The sequence below is a fragment of the Pistacia vera genome, unplaced genomic scaffold (assembly GCF_008641045.1).
Source record: "Pistacia vera cultivar Batoury unplaced genomic scaffold, PisVer_v2 Contig140, whole genome shotgun sequence".
Taxonomy (NCBI): Eukaryota; Viridiplantae; Streptophyta; class Magnoliopsida; order Sapindales; family Anacardiaceae; genus Pistacia; species Pistacia vera.
In genome coordinates, this window is record NW_022195467.1 from 488,667 (window position 1) to 511,818 (window position 23,152).

General features: G+C 36.8%; 3 protein-coding genes across 3 annotated transcripts; 1 reads left to right on the plus strand and 2 right to left on the minus strand.

Moving 5' to 3' along the window:
• Positions 1-997: 997 nt before the first annotated feature.
• LOC116123123 lies at positions 998-13,710 on the minus strand. Its single transcript, XM_031408924.1, has 23 exons — positions 13,515-13,710; positions 13,316-13,376; positions 12,563-13,141; positions 11,369-11,634; positions 11,139-11,210; positions 10,878-11,012; positions 10,532-10,650; positions 10,144-10,449; positions 9,766-9,853; positions 9,589-9,694; positions 9,389-9,502; positions 6,795-6,958; positions 6,513-6,633; positions 6,052-6,276; positions 5,782-5,972; positions 5,081-5,248; positions 4,897-5,002; positions 4,299-4,436; positions 3,259-3,420; positions 2,978-3,178; positions 2,635-2,829; positions 2,448-2,519; positions 998-1,415 (listed from the first exon to the last, which is right to left on the minus strand). The coding sequence occupies exons 2-23, from the start codon at positions 13,352-13,354 to the stop codon at positions 1,263-1,265; spliced, it is 3,720 nt and encodes a 1,239-aa protein (XP_031264784.1). The 5' UTR covers positions 13,355-13,376; positions 13,515-13,710; the 3' UTR covers positions 998-1,262.
• A 1,485-nt stretch (positions 13,711-15,195) lies between these two features.
• Positions 15,196-20,569, minus strand: LOC116123129 (glucose-6-phosphate isomerase 1, chloroplastic). The gene is made up of 14 exons (XM_031408930.1): positions 19,891-20,569; positions 19,641-19,763; positions 18,985-19,083; positions 18,802-18,885; positions 18,187-18,330; positions 18,036-18,101; positions 17,696-17,764; positions 17,477-17,584; positions 16,973-17,025; positions 16,732-16,870; positions 16,467-16,623; positions 16,157-16,235; positions 15,591-15,657; positions 15,196-15,507 (listed from the first exon to the last, which is right to left on the minus strand). The coding sequence occupies exons 1-14, from the start codon at positions 20,425-20,427 to the stop codon at positions 15,373-15,375; spliced, it is 1,860 nt and encodes a 619-aa protein (XP_031264790.1). The 5' UTR covers positions 20,428-20,569; the 3' UTR covers positions 15,196-15,372.
• A 973-nt stretch (positions 20,570-21,542) lies between these two features.
• LOC116123176 (glucan endo-1,3-beta-glucosidase 11-like) lies at positions 21,543-22,885 on the plus strand. The gene has a single exon (XM_031408984.1). The coding sequence runs from the start codon at positions 21,559-21,561 to the stop codon at positions 22,786-22,788; it is 1,230 nt and encodes a 409-aa protein (XP_031264844.1). The 5' UTR covers positions 21,543-21,558; the 3' UTR covers positions 22,789-22,885.
• The last annotated feature ends 267 nt before the right edge of the window (positions 22,886-23,152 follow it).

The window sequence follows — 23,152 nt, forward strand, 5'->3', positions numbered from 1 at the left end:
AGACGACAAGTAATCAAGTGCCTTGAAAAACAGCCTCCAGTCCTGAAAGTTCTTTACGCTAGATAGGCTTCAGCCTTTGTTTTTTAGCTTTCACTCCAGAACAGTAGAGCAGGTCTTTCATTCTTTCTTTTATTATATTATTACTGTAACTTTTAAAAAATTATATTATGACTGTAACTTTTAAAAAATTTGGTTATTCTCTTTACAACACAGCTTCAAAAATTCAGTTATTATTGTGTACTACCCAGTTTTGGTAATAAACTTCTGAATATCTTAGATATAAGAGATTGTGTAGAATTATGGTATCATAGCCTAACTTAACTGCAACTTATCCCCCAGTCATCTTTCGCTTAGGTAAAATGCGCTCGTAATAGCAAAGTNATTTCATCTCCCACGGAATTGTATCTTTATGTTATGTTATGGATGGATTATGCGTAGCCTTTAGCGTAAGTTTGGGTAGAGTATTAGGAGGTTGAAACTTGAGATCTTGGTCAACCAGAGGAGGGAGCTTAATCTTTGACGTTTGAGCTAAATAGCACAATTTGAAGGATGCCAAAATAAATAAACGATGATACTCATACTAGTTTTGTTTCAGACGACAAGTAATCAAGTGCCTTGAAAAACAGCCTCCAGTCCTGAAAGTTCTTTACGCTAGATAGGCTTCAGCCTTTGTTTTTTAGCTTTCACTCCAGAACAGTAGAGCAGATCTTTCATTCTTTCTTTTATTATATTATTACTGTAACTTTTAAAAAATTATATTATGACTGTAACTTTTAAAAAATTTGGTTATTCTCTTTACGACACAGCTTCAAAAATTCAGTTATTATTGTGTACTACCCAGTTTTGGTAATAAACTTCTGAATATCTTAGATATAAGAGATTGTGTAGAATTATGGTATCATAGCCTAACTTAACTGCAACTTATCTCCCAGTCATCTTTCGCTTAGGTAAAATGCGCTCGTAATAGCAAAGTTCAGAAGAAATTGGGAAAGGAAAAGCTATCCTTATCATATTTATATTTTATATATGTATATTACAAAAATGTTCAACTTCCTGGTGCCCTATACGTTTGAATATATGCAAGTAAAACTGACGGAGAGCAGCTGAGTCGTTTGCTCTCTTAACAAAATTGACTGAAACTTGTGAAGAACTTCATCTATTTTTCAGCAGGCCAAGGAGATCATATCATCTCGCAGCACCTTGTATCTCCACATTTTCCAAGCAAAAAGTTTTTAGTAATAGATGCCTCCACAGAAAGACTCCTAATAGTAGTATGTGTTACCCTTATGATTGGGAATATCCCTGCAAAGCATTGATCGCACTTCCGTGATAGATCTAGGGGGATCCAGGTCTTTCTCTAGTAATGCGTTTCCAAGTAGCTGCTGCATCTGTGAGGCAAATGTATCATCCAGAATCTGCAGAGCAACAGAAAGGGGTATCATATATCAGAAGGAAGGTAGTTAAAAAGAAAAATGTCAAATGAATAAAGGAAGAAGGCAGAAACTAATAAATCACACTGAAGGAAATAATTGTTTCTATGTAATAAGATTGGCTCACGCATAAGATTTCTATAGTTTAGGCTGCAAAAGCAATTAGCATCATTAATTAAATTCAGAAAACTTGTAATCATATATTCAGGTCGATTAACTTCCCAGGCAAGGCTAAGGTTTACAAGTATCAAAGTATTTGCCTATACTGCTGACTCAACATCATATGATTGTTTCATTCATTAAGTTGAAACAAAATACATAAATCATCCCCTATTCTACTTTTATACTGTTTTTCTATCAATCTCACTGCTCTTTGGTTACACAGAGACAACCAGAGCCTTCTCCTCCCATCTGATCTTTTACATAGAAAACAAGAGCAAACAGCAGCAACCCCACAACCACAAAATGAACGATTCCTTAATTACCTATTTTGATTAAACATCATATTTATTGGCTTCCACAGCTTTTACCAAATGGCAGAAATTAAGCTTTGATAAACTATTATCAAGCCATATTTCAATCAAAGGATTCCCAAGAGTGGGGTTTTGTGGAGAATCTGGAGATCTAATGGAACAGTTGATATCTAAGTAAAATTTGAAGGGGTTGTCACCTTGAATGTGACCATTAAAGCTGCAATCACAACCATATTTTATGCTATGGGTTTGTGTACACTATTTCATAAAATTCCACAAATTCACAAATCTGCCAGAGACATCTCAAAAAGTTCCTATGTAAAATCATCCCACTGATGCAAGATGATGAAGTCATAGAACAAAACCTTCATGGAAAGATCGCAATGCAAATTCATGGGTGTTGCAAGCCTAAATATTTGGTTATAATGCATGTATGTATGCCATGGCAAAGCTTCACTGTTTAATGTAATCATTTTGCATAAATGAAAACTAAGACTACAGCTTGACATCTTGAACTCTAAAGTTGTAATAATTTGGTACTTACAGACACTGCAATTTGTGAACCTTTATACCATGACCTATTCTCTTTCCTGTTCTCCAAGAAACTTAGAACATCCTGTAACAGAAGAAAAATCATGTAAGGTTTTGGCTGATTTCAAAAAAACAGTAGATTACCAATAAAAGGCATCTTAATGCAAATTGTCTGTAAGACCCATCAGCATGTAGCTTACCTGTCCAATTCGGTCCCAGTAGCCCCGGCAGATTGCAACAAACACACGAGTCTCAAAGACAGTGTGAAGGTGATTTATTGTATTTGTTAGCTGGTCTTTCAGTGGCTGCATTCTACCTCGTATATCAGACTCTCCCACCGTTTCCTTAGAATCTTGGAGAATCTTTTTCAATTTTGTTGCACTTTGTAACTTGGTCTGGAGAAACATAAAGAACCAATCCAAGGACACATCAGAGATCAGCAATTAAAACTTAAGATGAGAAATGAGAATTAGATCAGAACAGAAGAACAAAGAACCAAAAAGTTGTATCCAGGTGTCGAAGTAGGGTTAGAAAGATTCTCACATTCTCTGCAAGTTTCTCATCGACAGCTTGCAAGTAAGTCCTAAACTTTGTTCTTAACATCACTGTTACTTCACTAAGACGCTCCCCAGGAGCTGTGTTTCCACCATCAGGGATGCAAGAACCCCATGATTTGAACTGAGTTTCTATCTTGGGACGCAAAACATCAAGCATCCTTTTCATGGAGTTCAACAAAATTGCCAGCTGAAAAGAAGTGAATAAATTTAAACAAGATAAAAAGCACATCGTAAGGAGCCTCAAAAATAAGTGAAGTTATGACTCACCTCATCAGGGACCGTGTAGGCACATACAGACCGTTTGGTAAGTTTCTGGACATACTTCAGGCCAAATTTTTTGGGAGCCAAATTTTCCTTCAATGGTGCAACAACATCTGCATATTGCTTGTCCAAAGCTTCTACTATTGCCTTTTCTACATCAGCGATAGCCTAGTCATAGGAGAACACATAACCAAGTAAGTAAAACAAGTTTAACATATTTGTGTTCTTAATTAAGCCTCCTTAACGCATTAACTAACGCACAAACTCCACACCATCTCTCTTAACCTCCCTTTTATCTTCTTTTAACTCTAGTTTTTGATATTTTTTTTTTTAACAATATGAAATGTGGTTTATTCACTGAGAAGGTCAAGTTGATAAAATTTATGGCAGCAATAGGGTGTAAAGTGACATTATCCTTGGGCCTATTCACTCTTTTTCTTTGATTATAGGAACAATTAGCACACTTGCGATGGGCAACCAAACAAGGTTGTTCACCAAAACAGATGATACCGTNACATCTGCATATTGCTTGTCCAAAGCTTCTACTATTGCCTTTTCTACATCAGCGATAGCCTAGTCATAGGAGAACACATAACCAAGTAAGTAAAACAAGTTTAACATATTTGTGTTCTTAATTAAGCCTCCTTAACGCATTAACTAACGCACAAACTCCACACCATCTCTCTTAACCTCCCTTTTATCTTCTTTTAACTCTAGTTTTTGATATTTTTTTTTTTAACAATATGAAATGTGGTTTATTCACTGAGAAGGTCAAGTTGATAAAATTTATGGCAGCAATAGAGTGTAAAGTGACATTATCCTTGGGCCTATTCACTCTTTTTCTTTGATTATAGGAACAATTAGCACACTTGCGATGGGCAACCAAACAAGGTTGTTCACCAAAACAGATGATACCGTCAATGAGGCCAAAAGAAGAAGCCCAAGCTAAAAGCAGAGCTTCCCAGAAAATATAAGAAACATCAATGATAGTTAACAGATACAAAAAAAGTAATAAAAATGAGGGTTAATCACCCTTTTAAACATACATTCTCAAGCACGAAAACATATTCTGGCCAGCGGCAAATGATGACTTCGTAGTCATTCAAGGTCTCTCTCAAGCGGTCATACATATCATCAACAAAAGGAGTTGTAGAATGCTTTGTCCTAACTCCTGACCATTTAACCTGCAAGAAAAACAACTTTTGTTAGCATGATATGCTGGAAGTTTTCAAGTATCTTTCAATAATTTCCTTCATGATGCTTAAAAGGAAAACTACTTCAAATTTGTAGTGTTTGTACGTTTCAATTTTAGAAACCTGATTCATAAGTGGAATGATGTGGGCCTAGTGCCTTTAAATATGAAAATAACCCCATGAAAAATGAAATCAGAAGAAAGGGGAGAAAAGAAAAATGATGTATAGCACCATTTCATCAGGCCATATAATATTTAACCAAAACATGATCTCTTCTTTGCTGAATCCAACTAAACTTGGACATAGAGATTCAGGTGAGGGTACTCTTACAATACTAAACTGCATTAAAAACTGAGAGAATCGCTAACCTTTTTCACAGTTGCATATAGAAGGGAATGCAATTGTAAAGGTTATACATGTCTACGAAATTTGCTTTACAAATGTATCATACCTTATCTAATTTACATGACTCGAGCAAAGAGAGGCGCTTATCTTGAATCCATAGCAAGATATACAGGTGGAACAATTCTTTTGCATCAAGTCCACCTTTCACAGGACTGGGAAAGAAAATAAAGTGAGCACAAAAAAATTGACAAATACAACAATTAGCATTGAGTTGCATCAAGAATTATTACCTAATGTTCCAGCAGGCAAGATCTCTCTGAAAATCTGAACTTGCAATAATAAGTTCAGCTACATGAGGTGAAGGGCCAGATGGGGGGCATGCAAGAAGGAAAGAACGCAATCTACTGCAAAGCTCTGTGCTATATATGGACGACGACAGGTTTGGGAGGTCTATGAAACTGCAGCAAAAGAAAATCTCCAATAAAATCTTCCTGCAAACCTCAGCTGGCCAAACCAACAAGTAAGAAAAATTGCACGTAAGCTAATTCTTAAAACAAGTCTCTGCAGAGTGACCTTGAAGGAAAATTGTTTCCTCCATGAATATCCAAGCCAATAAAGGTAGCTTAATAAGTTTACACTGGTATGTATCTATCATATATATCTATGATTTAGTAATCATTCTATACATAATTTAACAATGATGTTACACCTATCCCAAGTGATGTACAACTGAATTGGCAACATGAAATAAATGATGAGATAATGTGAGTGATATAACTATGACAAATCAACTATCACGTCACTTAATATATAAAGTTGGGAGACTATATAAGTGCAGTATTACTCAAATTTTAATATGTAAATTTGTTATTTAACAAAATGGCACCAAAGTTAGGTGTGCCTTGACAAATGGTAACTTTTATTAAACAACTCAGAAATATGAACCCTTTCAACCTTAAAGGTCAGATAACATTCAAGGGAAAAATTATACCTGGGAAGTATATGTTTATTGTGGATCTCTATGTCAGTAAAAATCTCATTTTTAATGTTCACACAAACTGAAGTCATCTTTTGATAAGCAGTAGCCATAGCAACAGTATCAGTGAAATTCATTTCACTATTGCTGGAAACAAATTCATCTGTTTCAGCCAAATGCCTTCTTGATCTCTTTTTTGCAGCTGCCTGGAAAGAAACCACCATCAGCAAACAAAAATGTAAAAATGGAGCACCCAAACTTAAAGCAAATGCCATTATTCTTTACCTGGAAATAGTGGCACAGGTTATTCTGTGCCTCTGGAGACAGTATATCATGAAGGAGAGTATAAAGTTTCACAGCAGGTTCCAGGGCAGGTGCTGCAGCCCCAGTTGCAGGTTTGAAAACATCAATAATACCTGAGAAGGCTGACTCGTCAAGTGATTTGTAGTTCTCAAAAGTCAGAGCAAGAATCTGTTCAATCTGATCCTTGGTTTCTCCCAGGATACGGTTCTGGTGAAGCAGTCAACAATTGCACATGTTATGTTAGAAAATTATGAGCTGTAAGCATATATATTAGGAAATAATACAAATGACACCAAACAATAATAACAAAGATAATAAAGAACTAATATTGATGGTTATGATGAAAAATATCTCAATTTGAACCAGATTATACTGATCTGCCAGAGGATTCTTTATCATTCGAGTTGACTATTACTCACATAAGATGGAAAACTGAGATGTACCTCTTGATGACTCAATGTGCTCTTGCTGTGGCCCTTCATAACCACAGGCTCTAATAAGTCATAGACCAATGTCAGGCAATCGGCTGTAGGTGTAGCAATATCCATTATATAGGAAAGATACCTGCCAACACCAGAGATACCATCATTATAACGGGAATAGCAAAAATAAAGTAGCTTACAACCTTTTACCTAAGCTTGGGTAGACATCAGAAAACCCATAGTATCAGCAACCATTATATGAGGAATAGCCAAAAAGAGAAGTAATAATATACAAATCATTACCTTAGCTTGGTGTAGATATCAGAAACCCCATAGTATGAGGCAAACTCCGTTAAGAGCCATTTCCATGAACCATACAGTAATAAATTCCTTTGCTGAAATTGTTGAACTTTCATAGCAACTTCCAAAACCAGGTCATATGCAACTGTTTCTGCGACAGAGCCACACTAGGACCAAAAAGAGGAGTAATTAATACTATAAAACTATGCAAACCATAAATCTGTAAGAAAATTCCAGATTTTTAAAATAGAATGATTAGTATATACATTTAAAAAGGAAGGCATGCATAAAATTATATAGCAAGAGTTGGTCTTCATACAGTTTTACAACATTCAAACACAATAGATAACAATGTTCTCTGTTATGAATGACTTTGAAAGCCAAAAAAGAATAACAAGTAATCAAATTATTTAACATGCACTCAACTTAAAGAATGTGCTTGATTCTAATGAGTAAGTTTGCTTCAACAGTTTATAACACATAACATTTAAAACCAAACTAATGTCTTAACAGATTTCAACAAGTTGACACAATATCATTTCTTCATTTTAGATAAGTGTATCATATGCCCTTAAACAATCAGGGCCATCCAAATTAGAAATTATCCACATGATTAAAAATGATAATTAAAAAATTGGAATTTGGTAGTGCTTCAGACTATTGGAACTTAACTTTTAATCAATTAGAAGATAAACTAAAAGAAGGTTCTTCTATATACAAGTTTGACTCACTTAAAGGCAAGTATAATATAAAGAAACTCACCTTGAGCTGACTATTATCATCTGAACTTGTTGAATAATAGATATAGAGCTGTAGTTTTCCCACAAGCTCATGTTCTGGTTCACGATAAATTGACCACCAGCGCAGTTTGTCAGTCTGCATCCAACTTCAGTATTAGTCATGCACCAAACAAACACCAATGCCACCTAATTGTCAAAACTAATAAGGATGAAAACTGATACCGGATCCTCAGCAATAGTTGCTACTTGGGCTACAACACGGCCATAATGCTTCCCTTTGGAGTCCTGGACTTCAACAATTAGATCATCTCCAAGACAATCTGGAAAGCTGTGGGAGATGTCAACACCTGAAGCAAATTCTGTTCTAAAAGAATATGAAACAAGGACAAGAGAGCATACAAGACATGTGTTTCACCAGATCCAGGCTGCATTCGGATGGCATCTTCTTCAATTGAACTTTTCAACCTTAATGTGCAAGAGTATGTTTCTGTACACATTCGTAGAAAGAGAGGAAAGAAGAACAAAAAAATAAATAAATAAAAGGGTTAAAAACTTAAGCATATTGAGTTATGAGAATAAAAAGGACTGTACTAGCTAAGAGTATATTCAACAGTTAACAATAGCACCTTCCCCAAGTACAAATGCTCATGACAAAGAAATATGTTGATCTAGATTGTTCAATGTTCATAACAGGTAGGAAGCAAAGCCCCAAGTAATTAACTATCTATGATGCATATTTCCTACAAATAAAGCACACAGTTTGCAACTTTTGAATACCTTGAGCAATGTCATACGATGATGAGCTATTGCGTAGACTTGTCACACCAGTTTTTAGGAGTCCAGACACCTGTTTTATATACTGAGTACTGGCATGCACATATGCCAAGCTCTGACGAGAAAATGAACGATTTGCAGGTGAATGACGTACAAAACGGATTTTTCGAAGAGCTTGCCAGCCAGAAGAGAAAGATGACTGCAAACTGGAGAACCGATATCGGATTGATTCCAGTTTTATCACCGGTGGCCTTAAAGATGTCATACTACATCCAGTAGGTGGATCTAGGCTTGTCTTCACTTTACGCACTGCAAAATGAACAAAGATCTCATGACATACCATTAATCAGGTTCTGAATGGAGAAGACATTAAAGCTGGAATAACATCTACCTTGAACCTTCATCTTCCCAATAACCTTCTTAGGTTTAGGTGCAGCCCCTTCACTGACAGGTTCTGAAGTGCGCTTCACCAATAGTTCCTCTTCAGACTGCAGTAGCATTTGCTGCAACCTATAATTTGATAACCAATGTTTCAAGAGGGTAAGCATATAATAGACCAATTCTTGAACCTTCTAGATATTAACATTATAACCAATCTCTCTACTTAGTTTAATATATTGCAGGGTTCTCCCAACTTGCAGTTCCAAAAAGTAAGCAGAAACTAGAAAATAGCGCAAAACCTAATTATTAAGTCAATGAACTGTGAAAGACAAAGGCTAGTTAGAAACTTGACTCACCCAAATGCATCACGTAGTAGAGCACACTCATTATCCAAAAACATGGGTGCTTCCATACAACCCCTAGCCCAAGCATGAAGGCAAAGTCGAACACAAGCATCATATGCAATTACAGCATGCCATGGCCCNTTTTAGATAAGTGTATCATATGCCCTTAAACAATCAGGGCCATCCAAATTAGAAATTATCCACATGATTAAAAATGATAATTAAAAAATTGGAATTTGGTAGTGCTTCAGACTGTTGGAACTTCAACTTTTAATCAATTAGAAGATAAACTTGAAGAAGGTTCTTCTATATACAAGTTTGACTCACTTAAAGGCAAGTATAATATAAAGAAACTCACCTTGAGCTGACTATTATCATCTGAACTTGTTGAATAATAGATATAGAGCTGTAGTTTTCCCACAAGCTCATGTTCTGGTTCACGATAAATTGACCACCAGCGCAGTTTGTCAGTCTGCATCCAACTTCAGTATTAGTCATGCACCAAACAAACACCAATGCCACCTAATTGTCAAAACTAATAAGGATGAAAACTGATACCGGATCCTCAGCAATAGTTGCTACTTGGGCTACAACACGGCCATAATGCTTCCCTTTGGAGTCCTGGACTTCAACAATTAGATCATCTCCAAGACAATCTGGAAAGCTGTGGGAGATGTCAACACCTGAAGCAAATTCTGTTCTAAAAGAATATGAAACAAGGACAAGAGAGCATACAAGACATGTGTTTCACCAGATCCAGGCTGCATTCGGATGGCATCTTCTTCAATTGAACTTTTCAACCTTAATGTGCAAGAGTATGTTTCTGTACACATTCGTAGAAAGAGAGGAAAGAAGAACAAAAAAATAAATAAATAAAAGGGTTAAAAACTTAAGCATATTGAGTTATGAGAATAAAAAGGACTGTACTAGCTAAGAGTATATTCAACAGTTAACAATAGCACCTTCCCCAAGTACAAATGCTCATGACAAAGAAATATGTTGATCTAGGTTGTTCAATGTTCATAACAGGTAGGAAGCAAAGCCCCAAGTAATTAACTATCTATGATGCATATTTCCTACAAATAAAGCACACAGTTTGCAACTTTTGAATACCTTGTGCAATGTCATACGATGATGAGCTATTGCGTAGACTTGTCACACCAGTTTTTAGGAGTCCAGACACCTGTTTTATATACTGAGTACTGGCATGCACATATGCCAAGCTCTGACGAGAAAATGAACGATTTGCAGGTGAATGACGTACAAAACGGATTTTTCGAAGAGCTTGCCAGCCAGAAGAGAAAGATGACTGCAAACTGGAGAACCGATATCGGATTGATTCCAGTTTTATCACCGGTGGCCTTAAAGATGTCATACTACATCCAGTAGGTGGATCTAGGCTTGTCTTCACTTTACGCACTGCAAAATGAACAAAGATCTCATGACATACCATTAATCAGGTTCTGAATGGAGAAGACATTAAAGCTGGAATAACATCTACCTTGAACCTTCATCTTCCCAATAACCTTCTTAGGTTTAGGTGCAGCCCCTTCACTGACAGGTTCTGAAGTGCGTTTCACCAATAGTTCCTCTTCAGACTGCAGTAGCATTTGCTGCAACCTATAATTTGATAACCAATGTTTCAAGAGGGTAAGCATATAACAGACCAATTCTTGAACCTTCTAGATATTAACATTATAACCAATCTCTCTACTTGGTTTAATATATTGCAGGGTTCTCCCAACTTGCAGTTCCAAAAAGTAAGCAGAAACTAGAAAATAGCGCAAAACCTAATTATTAAGTCAATGAACTGTGAAAGACAAAGGCTAGTTAGAAACTTGACTCACCCAAATGCATCACGTAGTAGAGCACACTCATTATCCAAAAACATGGGTGCTTCCATACAACCCCTAGCCCAAGCATGAAGGCAAAGTCGAACACAAGCATCATATGCAATTACAGCATGCCATGGCCCTAGAGCACTGTATTTTATATGGGAAAAAAAAAAAAAAATTTGAGCACAGTTAATGAACAGAATAGATACCATGACTCGAGGTATAGAATTTTCAATCTGCACCATCTACAATTATTGGGTTATTTAGAGATACCTGGCATGAAATGTAGGAAGACGAGATGGGTATGAACCGGAAGGCACAGCTGATTCAGCACCAACTGCAGTTCTGTAAATAGAGAAAAGAAAAAACACAATAACAATGAAGTATTATACTGAGACAAAAACTTCAGTGCATATATCACAAAACTAAACTAATGCACCTCCCAATTTAAGTACCATTATTATGATTTTTCCAAAGAGAACCATTAAGAAAATCATACAAACCTTGCAAACTGACCAGAATTCCTGTTTCCAGTAATATCATCTGGCCTAACCCCAGACGTGGGTTTAAATGCATTTGAATCATTTTTAGTCGATGAACCATGAGTATTTTCCGTGGCCATGGCAGACTGTACTCTTGATGCTGGAACTTGTTCTGCAAACTGTTTAATTTCCTGAGCAGAACCAGAAAATGGAGGTGCACTAGGAATATCATCATCATCATCATCATCAGTGAACTTTTCATCATGTATGTTTCTTGAACGCAGATCCTGAAAAAATGATCAACTTAGCAGGCCAGCATTTCACTTTATTTCCTGAGATATGCAATAATGTAACTGGAAATTTCAATTTCCAGCTCTGCTAATAAACATGGCCAACAGTGATGAAGAATTGCCCCAGATACAATCACAAAGCCATAAAGTTCTAAAGCACATGTTCCAAGAAACAATGACCCTAAAATAAAATAAAAGAAGCACACAACTGGTAAACAGAGAATAATGATGCAGAATTGGTGAGAGTAGGAGGTCAACATCCTTCAGAAATCTACTGGATTAAGTCCTCCACTTAGTTTTAACAAACATCAGTAAACTCCACAACCAGTGTTAGTTTTATCATAACCCATCCCAGTGTTTGCTTTTAAATTTTCACAAAGATCTAAAAGTTAAATCTTTAGCTCTATTTTCAGGGCCTAACTCTCCGATCAAAACAAAGACAGAAATCATGTACCCAAATGTAGAACCGAGAAATGGTTGAGCAAAAAACAAGGATGATGTTTTCATCCTCATATAATGTTAATATTATTTGCATACCAAAATCCTGTATCGTGTAGATTGTCATCATGTCCCCCTTAAGAAAACACAGGAGTAGGCAAAGAATAAAAAGAAAAACCATTCCAGATGCATCCAATTTTTTCCATTTGTAAAATATATTTTGTCATGTATAAAAAGAATGCTCCTAAATTACTAATTGAAAATCATCCATGAAAGCAATAATATTTAATGTGAATATGTGCAAACTCACCTTTGGCATGGCATCAACCAACACAAGGTGACACAAGAAATCAAGATCATCATTGGTCATATATATGAATTATGAAAAAATTGGAATGTTCTTCTCAAATATGAGCATATTACATTTCCAAGACCAATCAAACCAATTAGCACAAACTATCCAAATTATACATGAAGTAAAACGAACCTTTTCAGCGGCGCTTCTTACATTGGCATGTGAAGCCACACTTGAGGTATACCCCTCCGAACCGTACGCTCTCCTCCTCATCCCACCAACACCACTAACACTCCCCGCCTGAGTAGTCGAAAACTCTGAGCTACCAGCTGAATCCGATTCCTCCTCCTCGTCTTCCTCTGTATAAACAGTCCTTCCATTTCCCCTCACCAACCTCTCCCCCAAGCTTCTTTCCCTTCCAAAAATCGTCTCCCTGGACGAACTCACATCTGAATACCCATAATCACTAGTGTAACGTACATGCCTTTGCACAGAATTTCCATTTCTATGTGGGATTCGTGGGTCTTGCGGTGATGAATCCAGCGAGTATCTTCCACCGTACACGTCATCCTCTGAATCAGTGGTCATGTCATTTTCAGATGCGGAGGCACTATCCCCGGCATTCCTCGGTAATGTTCTAGATACCGGGATAGCCGTCGCCGGCAAGTGACCGCTTCTGAATTTCGACGTCGGGGGTAAGTCAAATCCCCGACCGTTACGGAGGTTAGTCATAGGCGGTCTTAGATTTGAATTAGATAATGGTACCTGCTTCTGCTTAAACAAAAATTTCAAAAAGAATTCGATTGAGATTAGTTGTAAACAATGTGAGTAAATATCTACACAACCAGATCACACCACACTGAAGACAATAAAAAGAACTAATAAATATCAAAAACAAAAATGAATAAGTGAAAAATCGAAACCATGAAAGCGGACCTGTCTTACCCAGCGAACGGCATTGTTATCAAGACCTTCAGTGAACATGATTGCTAGGGCTCTGTTTTACCTGCAACCATAACCAAATTTAAACCATAAATATAAGATTAAAAAAAAAAAAAAAAAAAAAAAAGACAAGAGCCTTTAAGACATAAGCACTAAAAACAAACACTACAAAGACAATGAAAGGCCAGAGACAGACACTTACATAAGAAACGAAGTTGAGGGCTTCACAGGCGGTTGAGTGGTAAGAAATAGCGAAGTTTTAATAAAAGAGAGTGATTGAAGAAGAGATCAACCTAGAAGACTTGACAAGAGTGCGAGATTTGAGAAGAAAAAGCTTTTGCTTCTCTTTAAAGCTTCTTTTTTTCAGCTCGCTCAGTTACTCAAACCAGAAGCTGTCTCCATCCGTGCAAATTTTATGGGGTTTTGTTACTAATTTTGTATTAAAACCTTTCTCTTTTTTTCTTTTTCTTTTTTAAATTTCTTTACATTATATAATATATAATCCCGTTAGATTCTCTCTCTTCTTTAAAATTTTATAATAAACCAGTAATGCAATAGAATTATACATACTGATGTCAGTTAAGTAGACATAACTCATACGTAGTGTGAAAGCAGCAGGACGACGTCGTTAAGATGATCTAAACCCATTTTCGGGCGGTGCTAAACCTAATTATGAGAATTACTGAATTAGTAAATACGTATCGCCAGAATAAAGTGCACGTATATTCGTGGGTGCCGTGAGAAAAGTAACGAGTAGAGTGACGTGGCAAACGGAGTCCGGTTTTTAGTATTAATAAATTGAGTGATTCGAACGTTGTAAGTGGGGACATTTTTTTAGTCTAATTTCCCGCTGTAGACTCGAATGAATCACTTAGATGGTCACATGGTTATGGTTTGGTAGGTCCCATCGGGCCCATGCTTTTGTTTTGTCTTACCAATTGTGCTGTGTTACCTATAAATATAATGTTCATTTATCAACATTATGACCGATTGGCACATTCAATTTCAAACTTCACAAGGCACTGAATTGGGTTGGCTTGTGGATACTATCACCGTCTGATTTGAACCCAATTCCAGAATCAGGTGGCTTTTTTTTTTTTTTACATTGTTGATAAAGATTAGAATTTCCAAAAGGTCGTAATCTAAATTATGTACTTTGCTAAGTACCGAGAAGAAATTACTTGCATGTAAAATATTTTATTGGCTATGTTCAATTGGTAGTGAGAAACTGAGAATCCTAGCTGTACTTAACCCATCATTCCACGTTTGATTGACGGCACAAATCATAAGAGACTATACTTTAATTTGAAAATTTTTGAACAAGATTCTTATTTTTCAAAAAATTTAGTATTGTTAGGTTCTGGTGCACCTACCTTTGACTTGGGACCACATAGGTGCTACGAAACCGTTCATACTATCCAGCAATGCTAATGATGTTTAACCAAATGATAGTGGAAAGTAAAAAAAATACTTAGGCTCATAGCAGGAACACATCAACAGTCAGCATTAATTTTTCGCATCCAGTTGCCCAAAAAGTGAGAGCGAACCATTGCCCACTAAGCACTCATCTACCTACTTTGATAAAGAAACTGGCTGATGAAGATCGAGAAAGTTAAAGGTTACAACGACTAGAAAGTTAGAGATAAGGACACAGTGCTAACAGCCATTGCAGAGTTTAGTAAACCCTGGCCCGAAAGTTCGAGTGTACGTTTTGCGACGAGAGATAAGCTAGTGAAACTATAATGAAAATGCGAACGGCTATTCATATGCAGGAAACAGATACTTCCGCGTTGAGAACTACGAAAAAGTTCAACTTCCCAACAAATTGCCTTCGTTCTTTCCTCATACAAAGCCTGGTTAACCAGGTCGGGGCTCACTTTGCATTGACAATCAACAAAACTTCAATGGATATTATTATTTCTAATCCAAACTAAACAATAACTTACAGATTTATATAACGTTGCCATACAACAACGTCAAGGCTAGTTTATTAATGCTCTTAGTCTTAGGTAGAACTCAAACCGCAAGTATAAAATATCAATGAATTTCATTGATGCAGATTAAGCATACAACTCATCAACAATACATTCCCCGAGGAAAACTTTGATGCTACGCGGTGAACCACAACTGCCTTCAGCAATCAGTGCTCTGTCATTCGCAGCCATGTGAGCTATAATTTTGTAAATCATTTCAATCTGCAGCCATAAGATATGTAAAGTTAGCAAAAGATTTGTCATAGAAATGCTTTCTTAAACGAGATTGAAGATGCTAAACATACATCTTCAGGAGCATGGCAACGTTCAGCAACTTCGTCAAGCGTTAGCGGTTCGACAGGTTGTTTACAGCTGAAGAAAGAGAAGCACAATGGTAATAATCAGTAAAAGAAATTTTGTTATTTAAAGAATCCCATCAAAGAAACACGAAAATACAAAAGTTCAAGTCCCGTTGTAGAACTATATATATACTCTCACTTCCATTTTGGCAAGCATCAGAAATTAATTTCAACACCCAAAAAGAATTTATTTTAATAGGAGCTGCTTTAATTTTATTCTTTCATTATAGAGTCGAGGGTATTTTACAATTTTTCCAATTTCTGGAAACTCCGTGCAACAGGATGTGATTCTTAATTTATGTTGTTGTATTTTACATATCTACATATTCCAGTCTTCCCCACAATTTGTTATTTCCTTGAATTATTCGTTAATTATTTTTTTTTATTTTTTTGGGCCAGGAATTGGAATTTGTAAAGTTAGTGATCCATCTTAACTGAAGTATAAATCCAAGACTTTGTCCTTTCAGAACAAAGCATAATAAAATCCCAGATTCCAAATATCTGAATCTTACCTAGCCTCATTGAGTACTGCCAGAACCCGCTTCTGGAGAGCTAATACTTCTCCTGCTGCCTTTTTTCCAGCTTCCACACCTGAGTTATTAATTAAATACAGACACACACAGAGAAAGAAGAAAGTCATCAGCAAGATGAAATGATTTAAAACACACCAAACAAACTGAAAGATCGTGTAAATGGATGCCAAAGTATGGTGAAATTACAACTATATTCTTGTACCCTCTCTCTCTCTTTCCAGGCTAGGAAAAACCTTCTAATGCTCACTTCAAGAAACTAGTTTCTTTGAAAAAGTAAACAAATATTTACCAGGTTGATGGTAAGCATTAATATTGACCATTGAGGCATATATCCCAACTGCTCGCTCATAAAGTGCTATAAGAGCTCCCACCGATCTAGGTGTCACTTCTTGCACAGTGACTGTAATGGACTCCCGGTTGTTTGCATACAGAGCTGATCTTGTTCCCTGAAATAATAGAATAGATGTTATTAATAAAAGGAGAACATAATCATGAATCTATAGATCAAAAGCCACCAGGCAGTTTTTAAAAATGGTTCTTGTTGATTGTTTAACCTGAAGCATTCCAAACAAGTAGTCACCACAAGTGACACCTGGTTCAAGCTCCCAATCATGACCAGGGGGTCTGTCACGCAACACTTCAATGAATGTCACGAAGAAATTGTGCACACCTTCTCTCAGTTGTTGAATGTAACTAATAAAAACAGAAGGCAAACAAGAAAAGGTGTATCAGGTCTAAGCATAGCACACATCAACAGATATGTTTTACAAACCTAAAACCATAAGGAAAACTTACGCATGCTGATCTGTGCTCCCTTTATTTCCATAAACAGTAAGTCCTTGATTCACCTGCGAAATCAAGGAGTCAGAAATTCAACCCATATGACATTTTGATACCAGAAAACAAACAGACTGAAACATCTACTAAGTGAAATTTATATCTGAGCAAGAACTTATAACAAATTGCCATATAAAGGGGCTCTTCTGTTCAGCACAGCAAGCTGCAAAATTAACCCTTGGCTTGGCAAGCCATTTTGACTTGGTACTAATAGTGGTAAAGTTTGATGCAAGTATTCCACATGCACTTGGCTATCTTAGGGCTATCTTAGAAAGTCAATGCTTTCCACTTGGCTACTTCACATACTTCTGATTGTGATATCTTACTTGCCACTCAAACTAAAATATTAAATAATTATACTAACAATAAAATTAAGAGTGATCTATGAGATAATCAACTTTCACCTCACACTAAAATAAATTAATGTACGAAAATCAAAATATTCAGAATATTTACACATACCCGATTACCATCAAGATCAAACTCCTTCCCAAGTGATTCCATGACCAGCTGCTGTAAATACCTACTAAATAGTAATAGGCTGTCCTTGTAAGGAAGGACAACCATGTCCTGCAGAAAGTTGATGAAACATGAAATAAAAGCAAAGCCATTTAAAAATGAGACTGAAATAACACAATCTTTACATTCTGCTGATATTAAATATAGGAAACATTTGAATACCTTGGAGCCTATGCCATCAGAAGCCCAATACCAGCATAAAGCAAGTAATGCAGCAGGGTTATCCCTAAGCTGAAAAAAAAAAAAATATTAATACACATGCAACAGACATGGACCAGCGAGGATCTGAATTTGAAACCAATTAACAGAACTACTCAAAAAGCCCCTTAGATCCCAATTCCCACAATTGGTAGATAGCAGGTGTCAGGATTTCAAAGTCAGAATCATCAAGTTAAAACTGAAGTTATAACATTTTGAGAAATTCTTATATCTCAGGCAATTAACAACAGTAATACTGGAATTATAACCATGCTTCAAATAAAAATTAAGAGCTGATACATACCACAGTTGTCCTATTAGCCTCATCCATCAATGATGCACCAGCAAGCATTTCTCTAATATCAATTCCCTGAAGTGATATTCACTTGACAAAATTAAATGCTGCAGCAAATGATAGAAGATGCATTGAACTCTTCAAAATAAAGATCACTCACCTGAAGCGCCGCTGGAAGCAGGCCAACAGCAGACATTTCGGATGTCCTACCACCCACCCAATCAAACATAGGAAATCTAGCCAGCCAACCTTCAATTCTTGCAGTGTTGTCCAACAATGAATTTTCTTGGGTTATGGCAACACCCTGCATAAAGATAGATGAAAGAAACATATTAGGACCTTGCCAAAAAAAAAAGAAGGACAAAACCCACAAACATAATAAAAGCAAACCTTGCAAATAAAGCATAAGCCTATAACTAAGTAAAAGGCAAAAAGTTTCTATTAAATTCAAAATATTTAAACAAATAAAGGAAGGTGGCCAGTAAAATTCTCGATGCATCAAGGACTCAACAATATCAATTAGTTTGAACACATGAAAATGCCAAAAATCAAAGCATAAGATTAAAAAGAAAACAGAGTAATAACAAACATCGGATATAATCATATAAAGCTGAGTATGTCCACTCACTACATGCAAGCCAATCTACATCACACAAAATATTAGATTCATAATATCTTAGTCTTCAACCCAAGCTGCACATCAGATTTTGAAGAAATTTTTGCATGTAGTTTTTGAAAGGAAAATTAAGCAGAAACAAGAACCTGAGATCAAGACCTGTTTTGCAAATTCCAGGCCAGCTTCACGAAAGGCCTTCTGTACTTCCAATAACCCATTTCTAGTTTCAGGCGTACCTCCACTCTGAATAGAGTGACAATTAATTAGCTACTCATCAAATACGAGATTCTTAACAACAATATATAAGAGTCATCAGAAAAAGGAGAAATGAATGTTAAAGACCTTTGAAATTACTATTACTAGTGTAGAAGCCAATTCGGGGCCGAGTTGAGCAATTTGATGGTCAATTCCAGCAGGATCTGTATTGTCGATGAATCTTATCTGCCAACAAGACAAGAAATTATTATTCACACATAACAAGACCCTAGATGAAATATAATAAAATAGATTTAACAGCCTACTGCACCTTGATTATTGCGTTCTATACCTAGACCATGGCATTGCAAACTTGGTAGTTACCAGTTTGGCAATTCCTCTCTTTGCATAAAGATAGGTATGGGCCTCATATGCTAATAGAGAACCTAGAACCTCAAAAGTCCATTAGACAAACATATTTACACCACTCAGGAAAGTTCTATATAAAAAGAGGTTTATTATTTCACTATTATTTTTTCTTCAAAACGTGCCTGGAGAGAGGGAAAGGATACTGCTTGTTAGCAATAGCAAAATGAGGAGAGAAGCTTTACACAAAACAAAATCCAGGCCACTGATAAATATAAGGAAGGCATGTAAAATGTAGACGACATTATAATGCAAGAAAATCTGGTTGGAAAACAATCACACGCTGAAAACTTAAAGAAAAAGAAAAACCAAACGATGAACTGATGAAGTAGCAAATTTATCACAAATGGATGTCGCATAACATAGTTAAAAGATACCTTCAAAGGAGGATTATCAGGAGCCAATGCCTCTGCAACAAACTGTGGTCCAAGAGCTGAACCTCCAATCCCAACAGAGAGTATAGAAGTAAAACGACCCTCAGATGAAGATGGCGGCTTAATCTGCAATTTTAATGTCAAAATTTAATAAATAAATTAACGATCGCCTCATTGTGAAAATTTTAATAACCGAGCTAAATCAACAATATAATTTTTCTGATGAAAGGTATTAAAGGGAAAACAAACTAACCTTACCACTGACGACTTCATCGGCAAAGCTGCAGACAGCATCAAGCGTGGTATCAATCTGTGTCTTCAAGAAGGAGGTTGGCGCGAGATTCGAATTTCTCAACCAATAGTGTCCAACCATCCTTCCCTCGTCGGGATTCGCAATCGCGCCCTTTTCCAACTCCTCCATCGCCTTAAGAGCCGCCAGAAATCTCGGCTCCATCTCCGCAATAAACTCATCAGTGAACCCGATCCGGCTCACGTCCAGGTACAACCCAAGCTCCTTGTGCTGGTACAACCAGTCAACGTACCGTTTCCATAATCCATGTGGATCTTTCTCTAACCCCTTCTTCGCATTCATAGGTACACTGTCGTTGGTGTTCGATAAATCGGAAGACACCTCACGAGCGACGGACTGAGTTTGGATCAGGCTGGGCGTCCAAGTTGGACGAGTGGGGAATGCGACGAAATCTTTGCGGACAGAAGGAATTGGTTTACTGGTTGGGTTCTTGGGGTTGAGAGACGGAGAGGATGAACAGAGACCAGAAAGAGAAGCCATTGAGAAATGAAATGATTTGATTTGAGCGATAATAACTAGGGATATTTTGATTTTGATTTAAGGTCTGTTCATGGTTGGCTGCGTTTTGGTTTTGGTTGAGATTTTTGTTAAGTGACGATGGTAGTGAAATGTTTTTTGTGCTGGTGAGTTGGCGGCTTTGTCTTAATGGTCAGTGTGCTTTCGATCACACGTTGATTGGTTGGTCAGTCGATGTTCCAACTTCCAACTTCCAAATTTGTTCACGGGAATAGACCTTTGCTTAGGGTTATATTACGGGAATACCCTCGCATATTCGCCCATAAATTTGATTTATAATTTGACTTGCCAAATGGCCCAAATCCCTGAAAGCAACTTGCTAGTTTGTTTTTGTTGACGAAAATATTTCTAATGTTTATGTAGTGTTTATAAAGAAAATTAATTAAAATCATATTAAAAATTGATTTTCAATTCACAAATTTAAATTATGCTTAAAGCGTTTAGTGGACCTTAATAATTTAGGTAGAGCATGAAACGCCGTCGTACTTTATTATTTAAATTTTAGAGTGGGGTCACCCAATAACTAATAATAATTAAAATGACAAGCATTTCAACCGAAAGTCACACGAACCACAGTAGCCATTTTTTCATTTTTGCAGCTTGACCTCTAGCTCACGACTATTCTCACCCAGACTGTTGAGGCACTTGGTAGCAGCCACATATTTGTTAAATAATAGTTCTTTTAATGAAAAAGGTATATTGAGCATCAATTTTGTTGGTTGACAGCCATTAAAAGTGTTACTTTAATCCATCTATCCATTGATGTCGGGATATGATCATATGAACGTCATAGGATGTAAATATATATAATCTAATTGATATTAATTTCTACACTATTTTTCATAAATTTCAGATATAAATCAGGCGGAAATTAAATTTAGAAAAGTAAATGAAGAGGTTACTTGATTTCTTTCCTATTATACCTGGGATTTGGGAAATCTCCTATTCCTTTATTATTCTCTGTTTAATTATTAGGAAATACTGTGTATTCATGAGAATTATTGTTTTCCTATAGTCAACATTGCTGCACTACATATAGTTCGTCGCTCATGTACATCATTACAATTTACAAGCCGCAACTTCACTTAAGAAATCATGGATTCCGCCATAGTCCACCCTGCTATCTCAATCCCTTTTCTCTTTATTCTTCTAACCTTTTTATCCCATGGAATAATAGCATCTGCTTTTCTCGGAATCAACTATGGCCGGATTGCCGACAATCTCCCTCCGCCAGAAAAAGCTGTTTCTCTCGTTCAATCCATTGGTGCCAGTAAGGTGAAGATTTTTGATGTAGAACCATCAGTCATTACAGCTTTTGCCAACACCAATATCGAACTCATTGTTGGACTTGGAAACCAGTACTTGCAGCAGATGCGAAACCCCGATGCAGCTCGAACTTGGGTCACAAATAATATCCAACCCTACTTGCCCGCCACCAAAATCAGCGGCATCGATGTGGGCAACGAAGTTTTGACACTCAGCGATTCTGTACTTAGAATTTCTTTATTCCCCGCCATGCAAAATGTTTATCAAGCATTGGTTGAATTAGGTTTAGAGAAGCAGGTTATTGTCACCACTACACATGCGTTAAACATTCTTGAAAATTCTTACCCTCCGTCTTCAGGCTCTTTTAGGCAAGACTTAATGGGGGAGATTGATAGTATAGTGAAATTTCACAAACAAACCGGTTCTCCGTTTTTAATCAACGCTTATCCCTTCTTTGTTTACAAGGAGAATCCTAAAGAAACGTCTCTTGATTTTGTTCTCTTTAGGCCAAGCCAAGGATTTGCAGACCCTTCAACGAATCTTCACTATGACAACATGCTTTTGGCTCAGGTTGATGCTGTGTACAATGCACTCGCTTCATTGGACGCTAAAGAATTGGCTGTTCACATCTCGGAGACTGGATGGCCGTCAAAAGGAGACAATAATGAAGATGGAGCAACGCCTGAATTTGCCGAGGAGTACAATACGAAATTGATGAAGCTTGTCTCTGAAAGAAAGGGGACGCCTATGAGGCCAGAAAGCGAATTGAATGCATATATATTTGCTCTGTTTAATGAAGATTTGAAGCCTGGACCAACCTCCGAGAGAAATTTTGGACTGTTCAAGCCTGATGGGTCGCCGGCATATGCGCTACAGCTTACCCAACCCTCTGGAAAAGACTATGGCATTGGCACCAACCTTACCGGGTCGGGCATGGACTTGGGATTTTTTTTTCCGACATCATTCTCCCCCCCAGAGAGCAGTAAAATTCCCTTTTATTCATTGGGGAAAAGCTGTCATATAATCCTCCAACTTTTATTTTATTTTTTTCTTTTCTGAGTTGGTTTAGTTTTCAGAAGTCTTCTATAACCTTGCAAAATTGTTGCTTTGTCTGAAGCAATTAGATTAATTTTGAGCAGAACAACATAAGCATAGCAGTGGCATCATTCAGATTCAGATGCTACTTTTATGATCACTAATTTGAGTTCTTCAATAATACTCTTAACTTTTACTTGTTCAGCTAGTTTTTGATACAATTACGTTGTTTTGACTTTTGATACGTTGGCTTCTCCAACTCCAAAAGGATCCCAGTCATTAACAATTATAAGCAGAATTAAAACTGTTCCGTGTGCTACGTCTAGACTTGGACATACACAGTTTTAGAATGCAACAGGTTCAGAGCCCATCTGAAAAAGTCCAAGTT